This window comes from Pseudorca crassidens, chromosome 10, assembly GCF_039906515.1.
Source record: "Pseudorca crassidens isolate mPseCra1 chromosome 10, mPseCra1.hap1, whole genome shotgun sequence".
NCBI lineage: Eukaryota > Metazoa > Chordata > Mammalia > Artiodactyla > Delphinidae > Pseudorca > Pseudorca crassidens.
This window is the reverse complement of record NC_090305.1, coordinates 55,266,345-55,285,450: the sequence shown is the minus strand read 5'-3', so window position 1 is coordinate 55,285,450 and position 19,106 is coordinate 55,266,345. Positions and strand designations below refer to the sequence as shown.

Sequence of the window (19,106 nt, the reverse complement as noted above, 5' to 3'; positions counted from 1 at the left end):
TCTCTGTTTTGTGCTTCATTTTTCTTTCTCTTGGGTAGTACTCAGGGAACACTAGGCAGGCGGATCATTGGAACACAATAGGAAGTGTAGAGATTCTAGGTGTGAATGTGGTACATGATAAAGGTGGCATAACTACATTCAATGAGGAAAGGATAAATTTACAGTAAATGGTGTTTAGACATATGGCTTTCAGTTTGGTACAAAATTAAGTTAGAACCATGTTTCATACCATATAAAAATTTATTCCAGATAACTAAGAAGTTGAACAAAAATATAAAGCATCTTGACAAAAACATAGTAGTTGAGTATTCATCTAATCTCAGATTGGAGAAGAAATTTTAAGCATAAAGAGCCAGAAAACCATGAGGGAAAATCCCTTAGGATCGAAATCTTAAGTGTGAAAATATAAAATCAAGTGACTGAAAATTAAAAGGGAAAAAAATTTTGCCAATACTACAAAAAAAGCTGAAATGTCAACAAGTTTTATAAGTCTATGAGAAACAGATGAGCTTATTTTTATAGAAAAAAATTTTACATATATCAAGAAAAGCATATTTCAAAATTGCCCCCAAAACCCCCAAACAGATGTTGGACCTCCACTGTAATCAAACAAATGCAAACTGAAAGACCGGTAAATGCAGCAAGAAAGTTAAGGTTCGTGCCTACTATTCATAAAGAATGTGTTTAAAAGTGCTGATGTGAAGTAATCATGGAATACTTTATCTGAGTGGCATTTTAATAATACCCATGAAGCTTTTTAAAATGTTGAGAGTTTTGAGCCAGTAATTCAATGTTTATAGATAATTATGCCAAGAAATAAAAGGAATATTCATTATGTTTCTAAAAATAGATGTATTAGCTTCAACCTTGATGTGTAACAAAGAGGGAGTGATTAAGTTATGGTATATCCTTACAGATACTATGCAGCCATTAACAAGTCATATTTTTTTTAATTTTAAAAAAAATTTTATTTATTTTTGGCTGCATTGGGTCTTTGCTGCTGCACGCGGGCTCAGTAGCTGTGGCACACTGGCCCTAGAGCATTCGGGCTTCAGTAGTTGTGGCGCGTGGGCTCAGTAGTTGTGGCTTGAGGGTTCTAGAGCTCAGGCTCAGTAGTTGTGGTGCACGGGCTTAGTTGCTCCATGGCATGTAGGATCTTCCTGGACCAGGGGTCGAACCCGTGTCTCCTGCATTGACAGGTGGATTCTTAACCACTGCGCCACCAGGGAAGCCCCAACAAGTCATATTTTTAGCAAAGATCAAATGATACGGCCTACCAAGCAATGTGTGATACTTTCATTATTTTGTATAAAATTATACATAGATGAAAAACTGGACAAAAATGGGTTTGTTTGTTTGTTTTTTTGTTAAGTTTCATCTATGTTGTTGCATGTAGCTAAAGTTCATTTATTTATATTTCTATGTACAATATTCTATGGTATGAATATATCACAATTTAGTTTTCTGTTCTACTGTTAGTGGGCATCTTGGTTGTTTCCTGTTTTTTTATTATTATGAATAATACTCATGAACATTCTTATATATAGGACTGGACAGAGATGTTTACAAAGATGTCAACAATGGGTTGATTAGTGCTTTTAAATTTTCATAAAACTTTTCTGTGGTAGAAACATTACCTTCCTGGAAATGCATTATTATTTCAATATATGAAAACTAATCAATATAATATACCGTATAGTAAAATAAAGGACAAAAGTCACATGATCATCTTAGTAGATGCAGAACAGGCATTTGACAAATTTCAACACCCTTTCATGATAAAAATACTCAACAAACTAGTATAGAAGGGAACTTTCTGAACCTGATAAAGAACATCTGTGAAAAATCCACGTATATACAGGTAGTATATACGTCATGATGAAGGACTGGATGCTTCCCCCAAAATCAGGAACAAGATAAGGATTTCCACTCTTGCCCTTCCTAACAGCATTATCATGGAAGTTCTAGCCAGGTCAGTTAGGCCAGAAAAAGAAATAAAAGGTATCCATATTGGAAAAGAACTGAAGCTATTTGTAGAAAACATGGTCTTATATATAGAAAATCCTAGGAAATTCACAAAAAAACAATTAGAGCTTATTAATAGTTCAGCAGAGTTACCAAAGATAAGATCAATATACAAAAATCAGTTGTATTTCTAAATGCTAGCAATGAGGGACTGCCCTAGTAGTCCAGTGGTATAGAATCCGCCTTACAACACCGGGGACACCGGTTCAATCCCTCGTCAGGGAACTAAGATCCCACATGCCGTGGGGCAACTAAGCCCACATGCCACAACTACAGAGCCCACTCACCCTGGAGCCTGCGCACCACAACTAGAGAAGAGAAAACCTGCACGCCACAACTAGAGAGAAGCCGGCACACCACAATGAAAGATCCCAGATGCCTCAATGAAGATCCCATGTGGCACAACTAGAGAGATGCCTGCACACCACAATGAAAGATCCCACATGCCTCAGTGAAGATCCCATATGCCACAACTAAGACCCGACGCAGCCAAAAATAAATAAAATAAATAAACAGAAGATGGTGGAGTAGAAGGACGTGTGCTCACTCCCTCTGTGAGAGCACCGGAATCACAAATAACTGCTGAACAGTCATCAACAGGAAGACACTGGAACTCACCAAAAATGATACCCCACATCCAAAGACAAAGGAGAAGCTGCAATGAGATGGTAGGAGGGGCGCAATCACAATAAAATCAAATCTCGTAACCACTTGGTGGTTGACTCACGAACTGGAGAACAATTATACCACAGAAGTCCACCCACTGGAGTGAAGGTTCTCAACCCCAAGTCAGCCTTCCCAACCTGGGGGTCCGGCAAAGGGAGGAGGAATTCCCAGAGAAACAGACTTTGAAAGCTAGTGGGATTTGATTGCAGGACTTCGACAGGACTGGGGGAAACAGAGACTCCACTCTTGGAGGGCACACACAAAGTAGTGTGTGCATCAGGATCCGGGGGAAGGAGCAGTGACCACATAGGAGACTTAACCAGACCTACCTGCTAGTGTTGTGGGGTCTCCTGCAGAGGCGGGGGGTGGCTGTGGCTCACTGCAGGGACAAGGACACTGGAAGCAGAACTTCTGGGAAGTACTCTTCGGCATGAACCCTCCTGAAGTCCGCCATTGGCCCCACCAAAGAGCCTTTAACCTCCAGTGCTGGGTCATCTCAGGCCAAATAACCAACAGGGAGGGAACTCAGCCCCACCCATCAGCAGACAAGCAGATTAAAGTTTTACTGAGCTCTGCCCACCAGAGCAACACCCAGCTCTACCCACCACCAGTCCCTCCCATCAGGAAGCTTGCACAAGCCTCTTAGATAGCCTTATCCACCAGTGGGCCAACAGCAGAAGCAAGAAGAACTACAATCCTGCAGCCTGTGGAATGAAAACCACATTCACAGAAAGATAAACAAAATGAAAAGGCAGAGGACTATGAACCAGATGAAGGAACAAGATAAAACCCCAGAAAAACAATTAAATGAAGTGGAGATAGGCAACCTTCCAGAAAAAGAATTCAGAATAATGATAGTGAAGATGATCCAGGACCTCGGAAAGGAAAAAGAATGGAGGCAAAGATCAAGAAGATGCAAGAAATGTTTAACAAAGACCTAGAAGAATTAAAAAACAAACACTTAGAAGAATTAAAGAACAAACAAACAGAGATAAACAATACAATAACTGAAATGAAAAATACACTAGAAGGAATCAATAGCAGAATAACTGAGGCAGAAGAATGGATAAGTGACCTGTAAGGCAGAATGGTGGAATTTACTGCCACGGACCAGAATAAGAAAAAAGAATCAAAAAAAATGAAGACAGCCTAAGAGACTGGGACAACATTTAATGCACCAACATTCACATTTTAGGGGTCACAGAAGGAGAAGAGAGAAAAAAGGGACCTGAGAAAATGTTTGAAGAGATTATAGTCGAAAACTTCCCTAACATGGGAAAGGAAATAACCACCCAAGTCTAGGAAGTGCAGAGAGTCTCAGGCAGGAGCAACTCAAGGGGAAACACGCCAAGAAACATAGTAATCAAATTGACAAAAATTAAAAAAAAAGAAAAATTATTAAAGGCAACCAGGGAAAAACAACAATTAACATACAAGGGAACTCCCATAAGGTTAACAGCTGATTCCTCAGCAGAAACTCTACAAGCCAGAAGGGAGTGACACGATATATTTAAAGTGATGAAAGGGAAGAACCTACAACCAAGATTACTCTACCTGACAAGGATCTCATTCAGATTTGATGGAGAAATCAAAAGCTTTACAGACAAGCAAAAGCTAAGAGGATTCAGCACCACCATACCAGCTCTACAGCAAATGCTAAAGGAGCTTCTCAAAGTGAGAAACACAAGAGAAGAAAAGGACCTACAAAAACAAACCCAAAACAATTAAGAAAATGGTAATAGGAACATACATATTGATAATTACCTTAAATGTGAATGGATTAAATGCTCCAACCAAAAGACATGGATACAAAAACAAGAACCATATATATGCTGTCTAAAAGAGACCCACTTCAGACCTCGGGACACATACAGACTGAAAGTGAGGGGATGAAGAAAGATATTCCATGCAAATGGTAAACAAAAGAATGCTGGAGTAGTAATACTCATATCAGATAAAATAGACTTTAAAATAAAGACTGTTACAAGAGACAAGGAAGGACACTACATAATGATCAAGGGATCAATCCAAGAAGATATAACAATTATATACGCACCCAACATAGGCACATCTCAATATATAAGGCAAAAGCTAACAGCTATAAAAGAGGAAATCAACAGTAACACAATAATAGTGGGGGACTTTTAACACCTCACTTACACCAATGGACAGATCATCCAAACAGAAAATTAATAAGGAAACACAAGCTTTAAATGACACAATAGACCAGATAGATTTAATAGATATTTATAGGACATTCCATCTGAAAACAGCAGATTACACTTTCTTCTCAAGTGCACACAGGACATTCTCCAGGATAGATCACATCTTGGGTCACAAATCAAGCCTCGGTAAATTTAAGAAAATTGAGATTATATCAAGCATCTCTTCCAACCACAATGCTATGAGAGAAGAAATAAATTACAGTTAAAAAAACGTAAAAAACACAAAACACATGGAGGCTAAACAATACTAAATAACCAAGAGATCCCTGAAGAAATCAAAGAGGAAATCAAAAAATACCTAGAGACAAGTGACAATGAAAACATGACGATCCAAAACTTATTGGATGTTTATAGCAATACAGTCCTACCTCAAGAAACAAGAAAAATCTCAAATAAACAATCTAACCTTACCACCTAAAGGAACTAGAGAAAGAAGGACAAACAAAATACAAAGTTATTAGAAGGAAAGAAATTAAGATCAGAGCAGAAATAAATGAAATAGAAACAAAGAAAACAATAACAAAGATCAATAAAACTAAAAGCTGGTTCTTTGAGAAGATTAACAGCACTGATAAACCTTTAGCCAGACTCATCAAGAAGAAGAGGGAGAGGACTCAAATCAATAATATTAGAAATGAAAAAGGAGACGATACAGCGGACACTGGAGGAATACAAAGCATCATGAGAGACTGCTACAAGCAACTCTATGCCAATCAAATGCAACTCTATGCCAATCAAATGCACAACCTGGAAGAAATAGACAAATTCTTAGAAAGGCATAACCTTCCAAGACTGAACAAGGAAGAAACAGAAAATATGACAGACCAATCACAAGTAATGAAATTGAAATAAAATTGTAATAAGATCTTCCAACAAACAAAAGTCCAGGCTTCACAGGTGAATTCTGTGAAATATTTAGAGGAGAGGTAACACCCATCCTTCTCAAACTCTTCCCAAAAATTGCAGAGGAAGGAACACTCCCAAACTCATTCTACGAGGCCACCATCACCTTGATACCAAAACCAGAGAAAGATGTCACAAAAAAAGAAAACTACAGGCCAATATCACTGATGAATACAGATTCAAAAGTCCGCAACAAAATTCTCACAAACAGAATCCAACAACACATTAAAAGGATCATACACCATGATCAAGTGGGATTTATCCCAGGGATGCAAGGATTCTTCAATATATGCAACTCAATCAATGTGATACACCATATTAACAAATTGAAGAATAGAAACTATATGATCATCTCAATAGATGCAGAAAAAGCTTTTGACAAAGTTTAACACCCATTTATGATAAAAGCTCTCCAGAAAGAGGGCATAGAGGGAACCTACCTCAACATAATAAAGGCCGTATACGACAAACCCACAACAAACATCATTTTCAATGGTGAAAAACTGAAAGCATTTCCTCTAAGATCAGGAGCAAGACAAGGATGTCCAGTCTCACCACTCTTATTCAGCATAGTTTTGGAAGTCCTAGCCACGGCAATCAGAGAATAAAAAGTAATAAAAGGAATACAAATTGGAAAAGGAGAAGTAAAACTATCACTGTTTGCAGATGACATGACATGATACTATACATAGAGAATCCTGAAGGTGCCACCAGAAAACTACTAGAGGTAATCAATGAATTTCGTAAAGTTGCCGGATACAAAATTAACGCACAGAAATCTCTTGCATTCCTATACTCTAACAACGAAAATCAAAAGAGAAATTAAGGAAACAATCACATTCACCACTGCAACAAAAAGAATAAAATACCTAGGAATAAACTTACCTAAGGAGGTAAAAGACCTGTACCTAGAAAACTATAAGACACTGATGAAAGATATCAAAAATGACGCAAACACATGGAGAGATATACCATGTTCTTGGGTTGGAAGAATCAATATTGTGAAAATGACTGTACTACCCAAAGCAGTGTGTAGATTCAGTGCAATCCCTATCAAATTACCAATGGCATATTTTACAGAACTAGAAGAAAAAATCTTAAAATTTGTATGGAGACACAAAAGGCCCCAAATAGGCAAAACAATCTTGAGGGAAAAAAATGGAGCTAGAGGTATCAGACTCCCTGACTTCAGACTATACTACAAAGCTACAGTCGTCAAGACAATATGGTACTGGCACAAAAACAAATATAGATCAATGGAGCAGGATAGAAAGCCCAGAGATAAACCCATGCACCTATGGTCAACTAATCTATGACAAAGGAGGCAAGGATATACAGTGGAGAAAAGACAGTCTTTTCAGTAAGTGGTGCTGGGAAAACTGGATAGCTGCATATAAAAGAATGAAATTAGAACACTCCCTAACACCATACACAAAAATAAACTCAAAATGGATTAAAGACCTAAATGTAATACCAGAAGTATAAAACTCTTAGAGGAAAACATACGCAGAACACTCTATGACATAAATCACAGCAGGGTCCTTTTTGACCCACCTCCTAGAGAAATGGAAATAAAAAACAAAAATAGGGCTTCCCTGATGGCACAGTGGTTGAGAGTCCGCCTGCCGATGCAGGGGACACGGGTTCGTGCCCCGGTCCGGGAAGATCCCACATGCCGCGGAGCGGCTGGGTCTTTGAGCCATGGCTGCTGAGCCTGCACGTCCGGAGCCTGTGCTCTGCAATGGGAGAGGCCACAACAGTGAGAGGCCCACGTACTGCAAAAAAAAAAAACAACAAAAAAAAAACAAGACAAATGGGACCTAATGAAATTTAAAAGCTTTTGCACAGCAAAGGAAAGTATAAATAAGACGAAAAGACAACCCTCAAAATGGGAGAAAATATTTGCAAATAAATCAATGGACAAAGAATTAATCTCCAAAATATATAAACAGCTCATGCAGCTCAATATTACAAAAATAAACATCCCAATCAGAAAATGGGTAGAAGACCTAAATAGACATTTCTCCATACAAGATATGCAAATGGCCAAGAGGCACATGAAAAGCTGCTCAACATCACTAATCATTAGATAAAATGCAAATCAAAACTACAATGAGGTATCACCTCACAGTGGTTAGAATGGGCATCATCAGAAAATCTACAAACAGCAAATGCTGGAGAGGGTGTGGAGAAAAGGGAACCCTGTTGCACTGTTGGTGGGAATGTAAATTGATACAGCCACTATGGAGAACAGTATGGAGGTTCCTTAAAAAACTAAAAATAGAATTACCATATGACCCAGCAATCCCACTACTGGGCATATACCCTGAGAAAACCATAATTCAAAAAGACACATGCGCCCCAGTGTTCGCTGCAGCACTGTTTACAATAGCCAGATCATGGAAGCAACCTAAATGCCCGTCGACAGACAAATGGATAAAAAAGATGTGGTCCATATATACGATGGAATATTACTCGGCCATAAAAAGGAACGAAATTGGGTCATTTGTAGAGACGTGGTTGGACCTAGAGACTTTCATACAGAGTGAAGTAAGTCAGAAAGAGAAAAACAAATATCGTATACAAACTCATATATGTGGAATCTAGAAAAATGGTACAAATGAACTGGTTTGCAAGGTAGAAATAGAGACACAGATGTAGAGAACAAACATATGGACACCAAGGGGGAAAGCAGGGGACGGTGGTCGTGGTGGTGATGGGATGAGTTGGGAGATTGGGATTGACATATATACACCAATATGTATAGGATAACTAATAAGAACTGACTGTATAAAAAAAATAAAATAAAGATAGTTGATGGAGTCAGAAAAAAAATAATAAACCTTTACAAAAAATGCTAGCAATGAACAATCTGAAAATAAAGTTAAAAAGCAATTCCAATTACAATAGCCTCAAAAAGAATAATACATTGTACATAGGAATCGATAGAACAAAAGAAGTGTAAGACTTCTCTAGGATGAACCACTCTTATGTTTCTCCTTTACTCTTACGTTTCTCCTTTACTCTTACACTCATAATATTGCTGACACCAGACGTGTGGGATTTTCACATCCAGCAATTCTTAGACAACACCTAGATGTCCTAAAATTCAATTCAGTTGTGGCCCTAACCATAGTTAACACAGACCTTACAGGTTAAGGGCTTAGCCTGTCACGACCCCCGCCCCCACTCACCCCCACCTCAGACATCAATTGCAAGTCCATGTTGTTACCGGTGCTTCTGACCAACTGGCTCTAAGTCACAGGTTCCCTTGCCCCCTCCTTGAGTTAAATTAATTTGCTAGAGTGGCTCACAGATCTTGCGAAAACAGTCTGCTTACTAGATTACTGGTTTATTACAAAGGATATTAAAGGGTATGAATGAGAAGCCAGATGAAGAGATACAGGGGGTGAGGTCTGGAAAGGTCTCAAGCCCAAGAGCTTCTTTCCCTGTGGAGTTGCAGTGTGCCACCCTCCCAGCATATGGGTGTGTTCACCAACCCAGAAACTCTCTGAGTCTTGTGCTTTTGCCATTTTTATGGAGGCTTCATCACATAGTCATAATTGATCATTAACTTAGTCTCCAACCTCACAACTCTTCCCAAGAGGATGGAGGATGGGGCTGAAAATTCCAAGCTTTTAATCATGGTTTCATCTTTCTGGTGACCATCCCCCATCCTGAGGCTGTCGAGGAGACCACCAGGAAATGCCTTATTAGAACAAAAGACACTCCTATCACCCAGGAAATTCCAAGGGATTTAGGAGCTCTGTCAGGTACCAGGGTCAAGGAGCAAATATTAGAGAAAAAGGTACACCAAGTGCTCTTACCACTTGAGAAATTACAAGGGTTTTAGGAGCTCTGTGCCAGGAATTGGGCTCATATGTATGTTTTATTTCACACTTGTGCACTAAAAACTACAACACATTGTTAGAAGAATTTAAAGCTCTAAATAACTGGAAAGACACACAGGTTATTTAAAGACTTAATATTAAGATGGGAAATTGACATACAGATTCAATGCAATCCCTATCAAAAGTCCAGCTGCCTTTTTATAGAAATTGACAAACTGTTCCTAAAATCCAAATGACAAAGCAAAGTTTCCGGAATAGATGAAACGATCTTGAAAAAGAAGACCGAACTTGGGGTACTCACACTTCCCAATTTCAAAATTTACTTCAAAGCTACAGTAATCAAGTCTGTGTGGTACTGGCATAAAGATAGACATCCACACCAATGTAATAGAATTGAGAGTCCAGAAATAATCCCGTATATCTGTGGTCAGTTGATTTCCAACAAGGGTACCAAGACCATGCAGTAGGCAAGAATTCTTTTCAGCAAATGTTGCTGGAACAACTCAATAGCCAGGGGCCAAGAAATGAATTTGGACCCCTACCTCATATCATATCCAAAAAATTAACTCAAAATGGATTAAAAACCCAAATGTAGGGCTTTCCTGGTGGCACATTGGTTGAGAGTCCGCCTGCCGATGCAGGGGACATGTGTTCGTGCCCCGGTCCGGGAAGATCCCACATGCCATGGAGCGGCTGGGCCCGTGAGCCATGGCTGCTGAGCCTGTGCGTCTGGAGCCTGTGCTCCACAATGGGAGAGGCCACAGCACTGAGAGGCCTGCGTACCGCAAAAAAAAAAAAAACCCAAATGTAAGAGCTAAAACTATAAAATGCTTAGAAGAAAACACAGGTGTAAATCTTCATAACCTTGAACAATGCAATGTTTTCTTAGATACTACACCAAACACAAGCAACCGAAGAAAAGCTAGATAAATTGGACTTCATCAAAATTAAAAACATTGTGCTTCAGAGGGCACCGTCAAGAAAGTGAAAAGACAACACACAAAATGAGAGAAAACATTTGCAAATCACATATCTGATTAGGGACTTAACATCTCAAGTATATAAAGAACTCATAACTCAGTAACAAAAAGGCAATTCTATTTATAAATAAGCAAAGGATTTGAATACATATTTCTTTAAAGATAATATACAAATTGCCAATAAAAGCACATGAAAAGATGCTCAACGTCCTTAGATATTAGGGAAGTGCAAATCAAAAGCACAATGAGATACCTCTTCACACCTGCTAGGCTGTTATCCAAAGAATGGACAATAACAAATGCTGGTGAGGATATGGAGAAATTGAAACCCTCATACACTGCTCCTGGAATGTAAGTGGAGCCACTATGTGAACAGTTTGGCAGTTTCTCAAAAAGTGAAACAGAGTTAGCATGTGACCCAGTGGTTCCACTCCTAGCTGTATACCCAAGACATGTGAAACATATGTTCTTATTAAAACATGTACACAAATGAATGTTCATAGCAACATTATTCATAACAGCCCAAAAGTGAAAACAACCCAGATGTCCATCAGCTGGTGAATGGTTAGGGAGGTATGTGCATACAATGAAGCAGAATATTACTTAGCCATAAAAAGGAGCACATTACATAAAAGTGAAATACTAACGCATGCTCTAAGAGGGGTGGAACTCGAAAGCATTATAAAGTTAGACACAAACAGCCACATACTGTATGATTCCATTTACATGAAATGCCTAGAATACGTGAACCCACAGAAACAGAAAGTAAATTAGTTGTTGCCAGGGGTTGGGAGTTGGGAAAATAGGGAATGACATCAATGGGTATAAGATTTCTTTTTGGGGTGATGAAAATGTTCTGGAATTAGATATTTATGAGGGTTGTTAAGTCTTGTGGATATATTAAAAACACTGAATTGTATACTATGAAAGAGTAAATTTTATGGTACATGACTTACACATTAATTTTTTTAAGTGGGGAAAATGGAAAACAGAAATACAACATTCATCCTGAGTCTTAAAAATAAAACATTATATTTAGTATCCATTATTTTTTAGTACCAGAAGAAAATACTGAATTTGAAATGTTTTAATATGAACTCGAAAGCCATTTGCAGCAATTCTTTTTTTTTAATTTTTGAACGCGCCACGCAGCTTGTGGGATCTTAGTTCCCCAACCAAGGATTGAACCCAAGCCCTCGGCTGAAAGCGCAGAGTCCTAACCACTGGACTGCCAGGAAATTCCCAGCAGCAATTTTTTTTTTTCATAAGAAAGTCATAATAGTGCCATGAGATTGCTTAATTTGTTTCTTTTGGTTCTTTAAGGTTTGAATGGCATGTTTGCTTCTTTACAGAAGGGAAAGGTGTCCCTCTATCCTCTTTTCTTCATCTGGCCCAGGTTCACACTCAGGCACAATGAGATACTTGTCTGTGCCTCTCTCCAGGGCTTAGAGAATAGATTTTCTCATTCTTTCTATTTCTGTCTTTTTTTTCTTTTTCTTCCCTCCCTCCCTCCCTCCCTCCGCCCCTCCCCCCTTCCTTCCTTCCTCCCTTTTTCTTTCTAAACCCCCTTCCCCCCCTTCCTCAACTTTCTTATACAGATGTGACTTGTGTATTCTTTGTTTTCTTCTCTTTGAGCCTTGTTTATCATGGCTGAACATTTATGGATCCGGAGATATATGCCTCTATATTGAAAGAGTCTCTCAGTGTATTGGTAGGTTGCTAAAGGATGAGCAGCTAAAAGCTCGTTGAGTTTTATGCATTTTGAGTTTGAAATCCCTGAGACATCAAACTGGAAGTGTTCGGAGGCATAGTAGTATATGAAAGAATTACATACAGTGGTAGAGAACTCAGGAGAGAGATCTGTGCTTGAGATTAGATTTGGAAGTCATTAGAGGATTGTTCTTACTGTAATCTTCTGTAATTAAGGTACTGTAATCTTTCAATATTAAACTCAATACATTACTTAAAGCAGTTGCCACAGGATTTTTCGTCCACTGAAGTGCTGAATCCTTTGGCAACGGGGATATGATGAGTGTTTTGAGGTTTACCCTTGAAAACTTTATCCTGAAGAGTAAGCTTGGTATGATGGGAGACAGGAATTTCTGTTAAGGAAACCTTGATATATCTATGCATATTTATGAATATTTGTTCTCAACAACTAGGTCTGTGGGATTGCTTAAATGAAAAAGAAAATAAATGTTTTCAGTTGGAGTCATGTGGACAGAAGTCAGATTTCAGTTGATTGAGGAAGAAGTTGGAAGGAGAATCTGTATAAATTATTCCTAGGCTTAGCGGTTGAGAGGAGATGAAAGAAGATTGTAGGAATTATCCGTTGTTAAAGGTTAATGAACTTCTTGTTTTTTAAAATTGAGGGAGTTGAATATGTTTGCATACTAAGATGGTAGAGTCAGTAGAGAAGGAAAAGTAAAAAATGGAAGAATAAAAGGAAATTGTTTACGGTCAAAGTTCTTATGAGAGACATGAGGAATAGGATGTATAGAGAAGAGCTGGGGAGTTAGCCTTGGATGTGGAAGGGTCATCAGTTTCACTGAGGTAGAAGGGGAAGAAATGAAGGAGGTAGATTCAGATATATTTTGGGCGGGTGTGCATTAAGAGCCATGTAATGGGGAGGTAGCTATGTCTTCATGTTTGAGGAATCAGAGTCAGGACACTGAGCTAATAGAAAGCAGGGTGTCTGAGAGGTGGCTTGAGGTTTGGAATAGCAGTTCAGGAGGCACAAGAGGAGGGGCTCTCTTCCGGGCTTCCTGCAACCACCCACACATTGAGAAACTCACCAGAGAACTCACTGGACTGTTAGCTGTACTCATGGCTGAGGTTTATTATAGCAAAAGGACACACAGCAGGATCAGCAAGGGAAAAAGACTCATCCGGTAGTCTGGAGTCCAGGCACAGGCTTTCAGAGTTATCCTTCCCAGAGGCGAAAATGACAGGCTGCACAGAACATGCTCCTTCCTCCAGCAATGAGTGTAGAACATGTGCATAGTGTTTCTGTCCAGAGAAGCTTCCTTAAGACTCAGAGTCCAGGGTGAGGGTAAAAGGGCGGTCATTATGCAAGCACTCTGCTGCACAACCAGCCACAATTACCAGAATTCCGTACTCCGAAAAAGATAACAGGTATTCCCCATAAATCACATTGTCTGCAAAAACAATTCAGGCAAGTTGGTATAGCAGGAGTTCAATACCCCGTTCCCAACACTCAAACACACAAAACAACCTCATCATTGATAAAATTAGGATCCAAAACTAAATTCCCAAAGGCCAGCTAAGGGCTAGCCCTGTATCTAGGCTCTTCTTAAGAGTATCAGACCTGGTTTATTAACACTTTTCTGCACAGTCACTAAAGGCCAAGCCTGATAATTACCCCAGTTTCTAGTAGTGCCAGTATGCATGACTTCTTGGTTTTGTAATTTTCTCTATTGGGGACCTCAAAGTAGCGGGGTAGAGAAATTTAGTTGTTAGATTTATCCATATTTCAGGTCTTAAAGGGACTGAAAGTACTAAGAAAGGATGGGGTGAGGAAGCAGCAACGCAGTAGACAGAGGATAACGATGAGACAGCTAAATTTAGAGCAGAATTTGGGGGTGTGCTCTAGCCTATAGAGGAAAAGAGAAAGCAGGGCAAGGTGACTCTTAGATTACGAGAAACTCAACAGACCCAAGCAAATGGTTTGTCTGATGGTGCAGGGGTCCAAGGTTGGGACATGGGCTTCTCTAACTTATTTAGCTAGTGAAAATCAGACTTATTGTCAATTCAATTCTATATATATACTTTTTGGGGGGGGGGTATTTTTATCTCACAAAGAAACCTCGTCTTGTTTAATCTCCTAGTATGTTTTAGTTGAAAACAAGCTTCGTATATACGTGTGTGCTATGAATTCTGTGTTCTTAAAAATAATGTTTTCCAGGGGTTATAAAATCCTTTTCTAATATACTAAGTTTTGTTCTGTTCTTTGCTTGCTCTTTCATCAGAGGATACTTCTGACAAGATGGATGGTAAGAACTTCCTTTTCTAATACACCTAAAAAATTTTATGGCTCTTGGATTCTACGTGATACCTTTGTTCATTCTCTTAAGTTCTGAAAATAGGCTGCTTATTTGGCAGCACTCTTAATGTGAAAATGGCTACGTAATTCTCTGATTGAATTTTGGGTTAGACATATCCATTTTGGGTTTCTCAGTTTACTCAAGTACTAGGTTACTGTTTGTTATAAGTTAAATCAATTTTCTTAATTTTTTATACCTGAGCTCTTAGAATATTCTTGATTTCTTAAGTCTTTCTCTGAAATATTAAATTCAGAAGAAGGGAAAGGAATCTCATAAGTCACTTGATTCAGTTCTGTAGTTTAATAACTCTGATACAGAGAGAGACAAATGACATATTTTACAGATTCATATGGTTATTTATGAAAATGAAATGCAAGTCACAGATGCTGTCTTTCAGAGAGTGAGTTTTAAATTAACATTTAATCAAAATTGAACTTACTTTGAGCTATGCCTTTTTTTTTTTTTTTTTTTTTGTGGTACGCGGGCCTCTCACTGTTGTGGCCTCTCCCGTTGCGGAGCACAGGCTCCGGACGCGCAGGCTCAGCGGCCATGGCTCACGGGCCCAGCCGCTCCGTGGCATGTGGGATCTTCCTGGACCGGGGCACGAACCCGTGTACCCTGCATCGGCAGGCGGACTCTCAACCACCGCACCACCAGGGAAGCCCTGAGCTATGCCTTTTTAATTTCAGTATTTAGTTTATCTTTAGTTGCTTGATCCAGTGTGGTAATTTTTATCTGTATGGTATTCTTGTCTAACACTAGACTGTGTATTATCCACACTTGCCCTTCACTTCATCAGGTACCATAATGTTATCTAAGAACTTGAGCTTTTTTATAAGAACTTGTAAGAAGATCCTGAATCTGTAAGTCACAGTATGAGATCTAGGGAAAATGAAAAACTATGTTTTTCTGTCAATTATTACATAAACTCTGAAATTGGTATGTCTTCCATTCTGATGAAATGGAAGATTTATTTAATCTTGGGTTGGGTACATGAGTGTTACTTATAATTAGTCTCTGTGCTTCTGTGTGTGTTTAATGTATTTCATAAATTTAAGAAATTATTAAATGAAAGAAAACCTAACCAAGAGATAGTTTCTATATTTCAAACCATTCAATATCACTTCTAACACTGAGATTCTAGATCCTTTAAAAACAAATTATTCTCACATTCCAGATCAAAATGTTTTCTTTTTTGGGTCAGAAACATCAGCCTATTTGAGGAATCACCTGTGTTATGTGATGTGTTACTCTCACTGATGTTTAATCCTGTTTTTTAAAAAAAAAATCTATATACACACACACGGAGAAACATCTGTTATTGCCCTATAGTAGTAGTGAGTTTTTTTTTTTTTGGCCATGCCGTGCAGCTTGTGGGATCTTAGTTCCCTGACCAGGGATTGAACCCGGGCCCTCAGCAGTGAAAGCGTGGAGTCCTAGCCACTGGAGTGCCAGGGAATTCCATTTACTTGATCATTTTTGCTAGTTTTCATTGACATCTTAGGGAGTACAAGAATTTTTGAATAAATAGCTAATGGATTGATAGGTCTTTGTAATGCTTTGGTGAAAATACTGGGTTAATGAGACCTAGGTCATGGATTTGATTCCCATGTTTGTCAATTAGTTTTCTAGTTCTTTTATGGACTACCTTTTGAAAATGCACAGAAAGAATTCTTACATTGGAAAGATCTATAAAAATCTTCATTTTGGAGAGAGCAATGAAAGTTGCATCTTTCTTGAGTAATTAATTTCTCTAATTTTCTTCACCATTTAAAATTTTAAGTATGAAGTATAGCAGATAAACGTGTTTGTTACAGAATTTTGCTATTTTTAATTGTCTAGTTTTAACCTATTTTGTGCTATGAGTCATTAGGTTACCTCAAATTTTCTTTTATCTCAAAATGAATCTTTTAAAAGCTAATTTAAGGCTATCAAACTAGAAATTTCTTCTTTTGCCCTTTTGTTTTCGTTGGGTGGGAGGCACGAGGAAGGTTTTAACATCAGCATTGGCAGACTTTGTTGAAATGTTATTGTTTTATTTCTCTTATTTAGGAACAGCATCTGAAGATGGTAAGAATTATACATTTTGTTAGTAACACAAATACCTCTACATTAATATTTTCATTGGTAGGAATTAAATATTAAAAACTAAAATAGCCTAATTTCTTTGCAAATCTATATAATTTGCGAGCTGTGGTAGCTTTTACATTTCATGTTTGGTTGTGTTAGTTATACATGTGGATTTTTTTTTAATCCTTCATCTTGGAGTTTTGCTTTGTATCTTGCATCACCTCATGCTAGAAAAACATAAATGCTTAACATGTTTAATAATACCTAGTATAAAGTTACATAGTTTCATTTTTTTCTTGTAGTGACATTGATGCTTTTATTTTGTGTTTTTGGTTTTTAATTTATGCCAATTCATTTATACTTTGAGAGTGCACGTGCCATTGCTTTATCGTCTTTAAATATCCTCAGCATTTAAATGCATTTATTTTGTCAGCTTTTAAATGTATCTTTGATTTTGAATCAGTGACTGGAGAATTGCATATGATTTGAATTTGGGATTACAAAAACCTTGCTAGGTATAATACTTTATTTTACTGAGCCAGTTTACCTTTTAAAAAATTATTTATTGCTTTTGAATTTGTAGAAAGGAAAAAATTCAGTTTTTATATTTATCCTGCCTGAAGGCTGTCTTATTAAGCCTCTGATATGAAACACATTTTTTTTTTCTAAATTTTACATGGATGACATTTTCTTGTGATACACAGTTAAGTAGATTTAACATTTTGGAGGCCTCATACTTACTCTGATATATTTGAAATATTTTCATATTTTAAGTTTTAAATTAGAGTACTAGTTTCTGGCACTGTGGCATTGTAATTTAGAATGGTAGTATCAAAATACTTAATTTATCCTAATTTCTTTGTTGTACTGGATACATTCTGCATTTCAAAAATAATAATTTTTTTCTATTTTACTTCTTAGTCAGGAGAACATTGTGTCCTATTCTAAACAGACTCTGTAAAAGGGTGAAAGTCCTGAATTATGGGCTTTTTAGGGGCCTCAAAGAAGTTGATAGAATGCTAGGATCTACCAACTGTACTTCTCCTTTTGCTTCATTTTATTCCTAGTTCCTAATTATTCTCTTATCTTCCCTCACTCATTTCTTAATTTTTCCTTACTCTTTACTGTATGTTTTCCTAATTAATATTGCCATATCAGGCTAGCCCCTATATTGTTGGGGTTCTTTAAAATTTATTTTGTTTATTTATTTTTGGCTGCTTGGGTCTTTGTTGCTGCGTGTGGGCAGAACTAGTTGTGGCGAGCGGGGGCTCCTCTTCGTTGCGGTGTGCAGGCTTCTCATTGAGGTGGCTTCTCTTGTTGTGGATCACGGGCTCTAGACACGCAGGCTTCAGTAGTTGTGGCACGTGGGCTCAGTAGTTGTGGCACACAGGCTTAGTTTCTCTGCAGCATGTGGGATCTTCCCGGACCAGGGCTTGAATCCGTGTCCCCTGCATTGGCAGGCAGATTCTTAACCACTGCACCACCAGGGAAGTCCCCAGCCTCTATATTGTGATTGCCCTAAAAGTTGTGACTTTTAACTAAAAAGTATTTTGAGTCCTTCTTTATGATCATGTTTGGTATTGGTTCTGATTTGATAGTGATTGAGACTGTTGCTTGAGAATACCAAAGTACCTGCTAGTAATATATTTTTGTTTTTTCTAATGACAGTTTACTTAAGCACTTTGGTAAGCATTATCTCCTTTGGTTCAAGAGCTCTAGAAACATCTTGCGTCTTGGTTTTGTGGAGGGGGATGAGGCAGTAGTAAGAGAAGAAAGGAATGCAACTTGGAGGTAGAGAAGGAAATGTGTGTAGAAAAGTGCCATCTCTTTGAGGATTGGTATTTCCTCAAATAATTTTATAAATGAAATTGGTTAGTTGGAGGAAGAGAGGAGTAAACGTGTCCATGTACACCTGTAGTAATCTCATGTTTAGCACAGGATATAAAAAGATGCGATATTTTACCTAGTATTGTATCTTCTTGCAGATCTCTTTAGAAGTACATTTTCAGTCCGAAAGATTGTTTGGGTTGTTGTTTCCACGATTAGCTTGTATATTAAACTACAGGGTGGATTTGAGAATAAATTAAATTTCATGGAAACGGAAATTTTAAAATTGGAACTACCAATTAAGAATAAGTGCATGCCTGTAGTAATTATCTTAATTATAACTCTACTTTACTGGACTAATAATATCAAACTGAGAATGGAGATCTTTAGTTTGACTTTATTCTTACACGTAAAGGAAAGTTAGCTTATGGTGCAACACGTAAAAAGCAGTATGTATTTTTAAAATTTTAAGAGAACTATAATCTTATAATCTGT

The 19,106-nt window shown here is 37.9% G+C and overlaps 1 protein-coding gene across 39 annotated transcripts in view; it reads left to right on the top strand.

Annotated features, from left to right (window-relative positions):
- The window catches only part of CLASP2 (cytoplasmic linker associated protein 2), a 189,798-nt gene that overhangs the window by 102,750 nt on the left and 67,942 nt on the right, over positions 1-19,106 (top strand). For 32 of the 39 annotated variants that reach the window (XM_067753640.1, XM_067753646.1, XM_067753651.1 and 29 more), the window contains 2 exons: positions 14,640-14,663; positions 16,767-16,784. The exons of 5 other annotated variants lie outside the window; for them this stretch is intronic. In XM_067753640.1, the coding sequence (XP_067609741.1) occupies positions 14,640-14,663; positions 16,767-16,784 (42 nt within the window). The remainder of the gene's footprint in view (positions 1-14,639; positions 14,664-16,766; positions 16,785-19,106) is intronic. 2 more of the 39 variants (XM_067753641.1, XM_067753648.1) reach the window with 1 other exon arrangement.